The 8,139-nt window shown below is 33.1% G+C and overlaps 1 protein-coding gene and 1 long non-coding RNA gene across 2 annotated transcripts; one reads left to right on the forward strand and one right to left on the reverse strand.

Moving 5' to 3' along the window:
• Positions 1-243: 243 nt before the first annotated feature.
• Positions 244-738, forward strand: LOC138340219 (uncharacterized). Its single transcript, XM_069291928.1, has one exon. The coding sequence runs from the start codon at positions 244-246 to the stop codon at positions 736-738; it is 495 nt and encodes a 164-aa protein (XP_069148029.1).
• Positions 739-4,067: 3,329 nt separating this feature from the next.
• Positions 4,068-7,640, reverse strand: LOC138340712 (uncharacterized). The gene is made up of 2 exons (XR_011213450.1): positions 7,504-7,640; positions 4,068-7,310 (listed from the first exon to the last, which is right to left on the reverse strand). It is a non-coding gene; the product is annotated as an uncharacterized lncRNA (long non-coding RNA).
• Positions 7,641-8,139: the final 499 nt, after the last annotated feature.

Genomic DNA, 8,139 nt, shown 5'->3' on the forward strand with positions numbered 1-8,139 from the left:
ATCATCTCAGATAGAGGTCCTTAGTTTACCTCTCATTTCTATAAGTCATTTCAAAAAGAATAATGTACTCAAGTTAACCATGGTACAGCATGTCATCCTCAGACGGATGGGCAGGAAAAGCGTACTATTCAAAAATTGAAAAATATTTTGAGAGCTTGTGTGATCGATTTCAAAGGTAGTTGGAATGATCACCTTCCTCATATTGATTTTGCCTACAATAATGGCTACCATTCCAGCATTCAGATGGCCCCTTATGAGGCTTTATATGGTCGTAAATGTAGACCTCCTGTTGGTTGGGTTGAAGTAGGTGAAGAAGCTTTGATAGGTCCAGATTCAGTCCTTTATGCTATGGAGAACGTTAAACTCATTATCAATAGACTTAAGACAGCCCAAAGTCATGAAAAATCTTATGCAGATGTAAGGAGAAGGGAACTAGAGTTCCAAGTTGATGATTGGGTTTTTCTGAAAGTCTCACCTATGAAAGTGGTGATGAGATTTGGAAAGAAAAGGAAGATTAGTCCTAGATATGTTGGCCCTTACAAGATCTTGAAAAGGATTGTCAAGGTGGCATATAAGTTAGAGTTGCGAGCAAAATTAGCAGCAGTGCATTCGGTCTTCCACATCTCACTCTTGATGAAGTTCGTGGGTGACCCAGCCTCTATAATGCCATTAGAGAGTGTTGCGGTGAAAGATAGTCTTTCTTATGAGGATGTACCAGTTGAGAATCTTGACAGTTAGGTTAGAAGGTTGAGATTTAAACAAGTCGCTTCAGTCAAGGTTTTGTGGAGGAGTCAGTCCGTAGAGGGAACTACTTGAGAAGCAGAAGCAGCCATAAAAGCCGAGTATCCTTACCTTTTTCATTCTTATTCCACTCTATCTTTAGGTAATAATCCTCTTCAGGTTTACAGTCATTCATGTGTAAATTCAGTTTTAGAATCATGTGTCCTCAATTTATACTTTCATTTGTAGCGTAATTGCAAGTACTCAGAACTCAGTTCTCAGTGTTTAGTAGTGGGGTTTGCATCTATCCCTCTATTTAAGCTAGTTTAGTCTTCATTCGAGGACCAATGTTCCCAAAGGGGATATAATGTAACACCCCGTAGCTAAAACAGACCAAAAATTAGTTTTTCAGAAAAATCTGCAGGTGCTACCAACGGTAGCATCGATGGATCGTAGCCTGAACCATGGTCCGTCCTGCACAACAGTCGATAGGATCAGACACTCCCAAAAGTTTCAGCCTAGAAAAAAGGTCCGTAGTTTGTGACCGTAGATCAAGACTCCCTTCAACCACTCTTCGACAAGAGCTATGGATGACCAACATGGTTCGTAGGTGGACCTACGGTCCGTAGGTGGAAAATTTGCAGCTAGTTAAAGGGAAATTTAGTTGGGTCAACTTAAAATAAACATAACTCTTAGCAAAAAATGAATTAGGTCTTCCATGACCTACCCACAGATAGATAATTGAATTATCGTTCCAAATCAACCGACCTTGATAAAATCAGACCTCCGAGTAAACATTTATGTCAATTTTAGTAAAGGACTATCGAATAGACCCTCATGATGAACCCAACGACGGGGCGTCGGGCTCACGACGGACCATCAGTCCAAGCCATCTTCAGGCCCGACAGCAACCTTCCCAGGGGTCTTTTTGACCTTTCCAACGCCGTTTAAACCCTAAGTTAGATTGTTTTGACCCTAAATCATCAGATTTTAGTCAGTTTAAGCCTAGAAAGATGATTAAAACATATCCAAGTCAAATCATTAAATCCAAACTTAAAAAATTAGAAGCAAGAGAGGAGAAAAAAAGTCAAGAACCCTAGTTCAAGAACGCCACAAGCTCCAGCAGTTCCCGCCCGGAATCTTAAGTATTTTTTCGTGGATTTGATCACCAGGTATGTGGGATTTCACTAGTGGGTTCCTTTCACCCATTGGGTTCTTAGTTTTCAGTCAGTTCTTGATTCTCTTATCATGATTAAACCTAGGGTTTCTAGCACATGATATAACTTCATTAATTTATTAAATATATGTTCCAAATTATATTATCATGTTATTACTCAAATTACCGCATAAATTTCAAAACCCTAGCTTTGTATTTCTTTAGTTCTTGAATTACACATGCTAGGTCATATATTTCGGACAGTTCAGATATACATGCCTCAGTTATAAATGCATAATTACAAGATTTATTGTTGCATTATCAGTTTGCATGTTCAATTTCGAGCTATCCAGTATTAACAAAAATTCATATATAATCAGTTAATTTACAGAATTTATTGGGAGTAGCATAATACCGAGTTGGACTAGGGTTTAGCGTACCCAATAGTCACAGAACTACTAGCCAAGTAGGTTGTAAGTCTCCTCTGTGGGAAATCAGTGATCACGCCAGCCTACCTTTATACCTTTGGCAAGATATATTGGGTCCTCTCGATGGGGCGTATACATCGGACTCCACATTTAGGTCATGTGGTTTTATTATCGGTTATTAGTAGGTCCCATAGTTCAATCAGACTGTCTGCATTGACCATTTATCATTATATTTAGCATTCAGTTTCAGCATGTTATAAATTGGTCATTGCATCCAGTTAGCTCAGAAATCAGCACATCACGTTAAGATTATTATACTTGTTTTTGTGCTTGTTCAGTTATTTTTTATTTCAGCTTTACTCTATCTTACATGCTTAGTACCTTTCAAGTACTAACGCATACATACCCTACATCTTCTCGTTATTTAGGTTCAGGTTCTCAGCATCCAGATCACGCATAGATCGTTTCCGATCTCTAGTTCATCAGATTCAGTGGTGAGTCCTCATTCTCTGAGGACAACAGTTATGAGTTTCATTTCAGTCTTTAGTCATTTAGTTTCAATTTTTGCTCTATATAGTTGGGGCTTGTCCCAGTATTTCTAGTCTAGTTTAGAGGCTATTTTCAGACATAGTTAGGTTCATCTTAGTATTGAGTTAATATTTCTTTTTTATTAAACTCATTGTTTTCAAATATCTCAGTTTAGAATATGGGTATTCCCTATCTTTTTATTTTAAGCATGATTTAGCTTCCTCAACAGTTTATTATCTTTAGTATGATCATGATCATGCCAGGAGGGTTAGCTTCGGATCACTTGTGGTCCTAGGTTACGTGTCCGCTTCTCGGGGGTAGCTCGAGGCGTGACAAAAACCCTATGGAAAAATAAAGTAAAAGACTCCATTCAAGATTCATTCAATCATTTTTCAAGATAATTCTTCAAGGTAAGCCCTTCTCCAAGAATTTCATTCTTTACAACTTAAATTCCTCCATACATTTATGAATCACTGATAAATATCATAATTCTTGGTCATAGAGATTTGAGAAAACTAATTCAAGAATCTCAAGAAAGATTTTCTTGATCGTTTACGTTCAAGCTAGGGTTTCAAGGCGCTTCTAATCAAGTTCTTTTTCAAGATTCTTCAAAAACCTTGTTCTTTTACCTATGTAAGGCTATCATAGTGTTGTGCTAGTTCATCCTCAGGCTCCACATCTAGTTTGATATTAGTAAAAGATAAATCTAGAATTCTACCCCTAGATTTATGAATTCTTGAGGTGAGTTAATTTTGAGTTCCCGAGTTCCTATTTCTTTTTGAAATTCTACACCTAATTATTTAATTGCTATATGTTATGTATTGACATCTTGATTTGAGTCATTCATGTTCATAATTCCGCATGAACTCTATCAATTGAGTCATAAATTTTGAAAATAATATCTTTTTCACTTGTGACAAACTAGAAAATACATAAGAACCCTATTTATTTACCAACAAAACATTGTCCACTTTGTTATTTCCTTGAGAGAATGATTGTTGCTAAAGTCAGCAACATGTTTGCCTCAATCCAATTATCATGTCTCGATTATGTGGATTTGAAGCAATTTCACTATTGAATAAAAGTATTTGTCATTTAAGGTTTGCTTTCTGTCTATTTGATATAGTAAATTCATGTATTTTTCCTCACTCCTTTTCAAATAAAATTAAATGGAAAAAAATTTGGCTGAATCCTACATATTGTAACCTAGCAAATACAGAACAATTAAGATCAAGTACCAAAAAAAAACCCAATCTTATTGATAGTACATAGCACAGTAAATTCTTTCAAAAAATTCATCAATACGTGGGGCATAAATACTTTTACTTAAAAATCTAATAGAATATGAAAAACAAATTTTGAGATATTAAAATTCTACCAAGCCTCTCCCTCCTTCATCGCCACCACTATTTGCACCAAATCCAACTTCACTAGATCCATCAACATCGTCGCCAACAAGGCCCCACAATTTGTTATCGAATCCATGATCCTCGCGATGACCTATGCCAACCCCAATTTATGTAGTTCCTTGCATAAGCAAGAAAAAAAATCACCTTACTCTTGTAAAAGTTGTTGCTTGTTTCTTTATTGTAAAAATTTACTTTACTCTTCAAGATAGAATATTCCCCTATCCTTTTCATGAAGCATGTTTCAACAACTCCAACATATTGATTAATAAGAACAATTTAGTTATATGTGTCTTGGTGCCTAATTAATGTGCTAATAAAAGTTAGTGTTCTGTAGTTTAGGACGTGGTTGTGGAAATCACTTCTTTCATATATGCAAGATAAATCTAGGTAATCATTTCTTTAAAAGAAACTTGGTATAACAAGCTATATCAGTCCAACAAAATGCAAACAATGTAAAGGCTTATTTCTTGTACTTCAACGGTTTCTTGATCAACTTCAAGCTTCGATAAACCCCTGAATACATATTTTCTTACTTTCACAATAGAAAATTATTTTCTCTTATGACAGTAATACAGCAAGCCACTAAATATTTTTGTTAAAAATTGTCTATATATATATGACTTTTCAAAGTTCAAACAGCAGGAAACTAGATATAGCTAATATTAAACATGTTGGAGGTAATTTTGAGACCTTCCATCTGAACAACAAACTTTTATAGCTAAATAGAATAATATATATAATGCATATGTGTACGTAATGCAAATGTTCCATTTTCATGCATTCTCCTTTCAGCTAGCTATCCATGTAGCCTCTTATGGTATGTCGCGCCTCGAGACTACCCCCTTGACATAATACAGGACCTAAGATCATGACTGACCCCAAACTAACCATTTGTCCGACATATCATAAGCATACCAAAAATTAATTAAATAGACATGAACTATTGAACTACGCAGAAGCTAAAACAGTGGCTATCTAGAGTGAGGAGCATCCAAAGTAATCTGAATATATAAAACATACTAAGAGTTTAGTGATAGCTCGGAGATAAATTCAACAATCCAAACTTATTCTACTACTATATTTGAAAAGCTCTAACTAAGTTGAGTTGTTGGGACATGTTCCCCAGCTAAACTCTAACAAAACAGAAACAAAAATGTCAGGACTAAAATGAAAGCATGTTTGTTGTCCACATAATATGAGGACTGACCACTGAAGCTGCTGAAACAATAGTTACAACCATCCGAACAAACATAAATATTGTAATATAGCAAAAATAGATCAATTAAGATCATGTTTTCAGAAAACCCATGGATTGAACAAAACTTAAAATGATTTCTTTTATGAAACTCATCAAACACTAAGGGCACAAATAGTTTAACTAACAAAACTAAATTATAGTCCAATATCTCTTCCTCCTTTGTTGCTGCCACTATTTTCACCATCACAAGCTCTTTCGCTATCGCCAGCTAGACCTCCCACAATTTTTTGAACCTTGCGATCCCAAAACCAATTTATGTTATTCAAGAAATACTCTTTCTTGTATTTTTCCTTTGGTGTGAAATTTCTTATTTTGTCCTTATTTTGGGTCTTTCCCCACAAGATTGACGATTCTATTTTTGATTTTTGGGAGGATTCTTCTTTTAACATTCCAATATCCTTTCATTTAAAAAGTGGGGTTGTAAAAGTACAAAACATATAAAAATAAAGTTGTCTAACAGCTATAGTAACACAAACTTACCTTGTTTTTGGATTTGAAATCCCTATTCATGATGTTGTTCATTGCTTCACCGAGAAACTTTTTTACCTCCCTCTTGCCATAGTTGTTGATTTTTTGTTTCTTTGTTGCAGACTCCCTCTTCAAGATGGAACATTCTCCTTTTCTTTTCTTGGAGCATTTCTTAACAACTCCAACATTTGATTCAATATGGAAAATTTAATGTGTGTGTATGTGTATATATATATATATATATATATATATATATATATATATATATTAGATCTGTTATCTTTTTTAAAACTAGGCCAAAAAAACAACTATTATTCAACAAGAAGACATATAATATAAGAGCTTGCCTCTCTTGCTTCATTAGTTTCTTGATCCACTTCCATCTTCAACTTATCAAAACCTTCGAATATATAATTTCTTACCTGCACGATTGATCGAAACTTGCAATTTTTGTTCTTGTTAGTGCAATACTGCAATCAAATAAGATTATGATAAAGCTTATTTATAGTAACTATGAATATTTTAGAAAGTTGTTATACTCACGTACTCTCATTTTCCTTGGTTAAAGATTTGTTGGTCCTTAGGATAAGAATAAGCTAGATAATATTTTAATAATTAAAGAAATCATACAATATAGAACTCTAAATAAGTCATGAATGTGGTAGATAGTTACAAATTCATGTCATACTAATATGAAACAAGAGAACAATTTTTATTATCGCCTAATACACAAAATCAGAAGAAGAGAAAATGAGCGATAATATAACGTAGGTTGGGGTAATTTTGAGACCTTTCTTTCGAGAGAGAGAGTATGTATGTACAAAGTTTAATTTACTTAAATCACATAGTGTTAAGAGCTAATTACATTATTTTCCTATTGTTTTTAAAATTACAAAAAATTCTTAAAATTTATAGATCTCGGATACATCACAAGAATCCTGGAAACATCACTCGACCTCCGGAAACTATGATGTGTATTTATGATAAAATATGATGTGTATTTAGATAATTTTTACAATATTTAATGAAATTGTGTACATACGTAAAGAAACTAGAAAGTTTCAACATTCATATACAAAAAATACATCATAAAAAATTATATTTACCATTTCAATTGTTCCACTTTCACGTTTTCTCCTTTCTGCTACTCATTTATGTAGCATCTCCTTGTATTTATGAATAGGACAGTGAGGATCACTAATTTGTTCTTCTGCGGGATCTGACCTAACCTTTTGTGGTTTATAAATGTTGTAATATTTAGCTTCACCTTTAGATGGTTCAATTTGGACTTTTTTTCTTCTAATCAGTCAATTTTTTGGCTACTTTTAAAGTGTCACGTCATTCTGCAATTGAGAAAATATGTTAAAGATTTTGTGTTATATTAGGAGCTATCTCCTATTTCCCAAATTAAAAAAATAATATTTTTATAAACCTTTTTAAAAAAAAAGTCCAAACAACTTAAGTAAAAAAAAACAAATCAATGATAGAGTAATCTCAATTAGAAGAAAAAATAATAATAATGATAAGACAACATACCGCCATTTGAGCACTATTGATTGTCGAAAATGGTGCCATATAAGGAATTATATCTCGACAATTTTTCATTTCATATGAACAAGTCTTGTTTATATGAAAATGGACATTATAAAATCTTTGTAGAAAAATAAAATAAAGAAAACTAATAGAACAATAGTTCAGAAGAAATGTAGTTTGAGGATTAAAAAATCGAGGACTATTTATAGATAATTAAAGATAAAAGTAATTTTTAAGATAGATAAAGATGTGAAATAAATAAGATAAGATTGATATATAGCTTTAGCTCTTTTAGAAAAGAAAATCACAATATTTGGACATTTGGTCATACTTATTTTTATTATTTGTAGAAGGTGTCTCTTTAGTCTTTTTCTTTAGAAAAAGAATCATGATATTTGAATATTTAGTCAATACTTATTTACTATGTGTAGAACAAGGAATGTTTCTGAATACTGTTCTTCTTATCCTAATTTGACTAAACTTGTGTTTCATTAATTGTGCTGAGTCGGATAGAGTATGCAGTTACATATATATAAAATCAACTAAACACAAAATTTGAATTAAAAATAAAAAAAATTTATCGGGTTGGTGGTTTGGGGTGGGGGATTATAGAAAAAAAAAGAAAAAGAACTTTATAAA

The sequence above is a fragment of the Solanum lycopersicum genome, chromosome 12, assembly GCF_036512215.1.
Source record: "Solanum lycopersicum chromosome 12, SLM_r2.1".
Taxonomy (NCBI): domain Eukaryota; kingdom Viridiplantae; phylum Streptophyta; class Magnoliopsida; order Solanales; family Solanaceae; genus Solanum; species Solanum lycopersicum.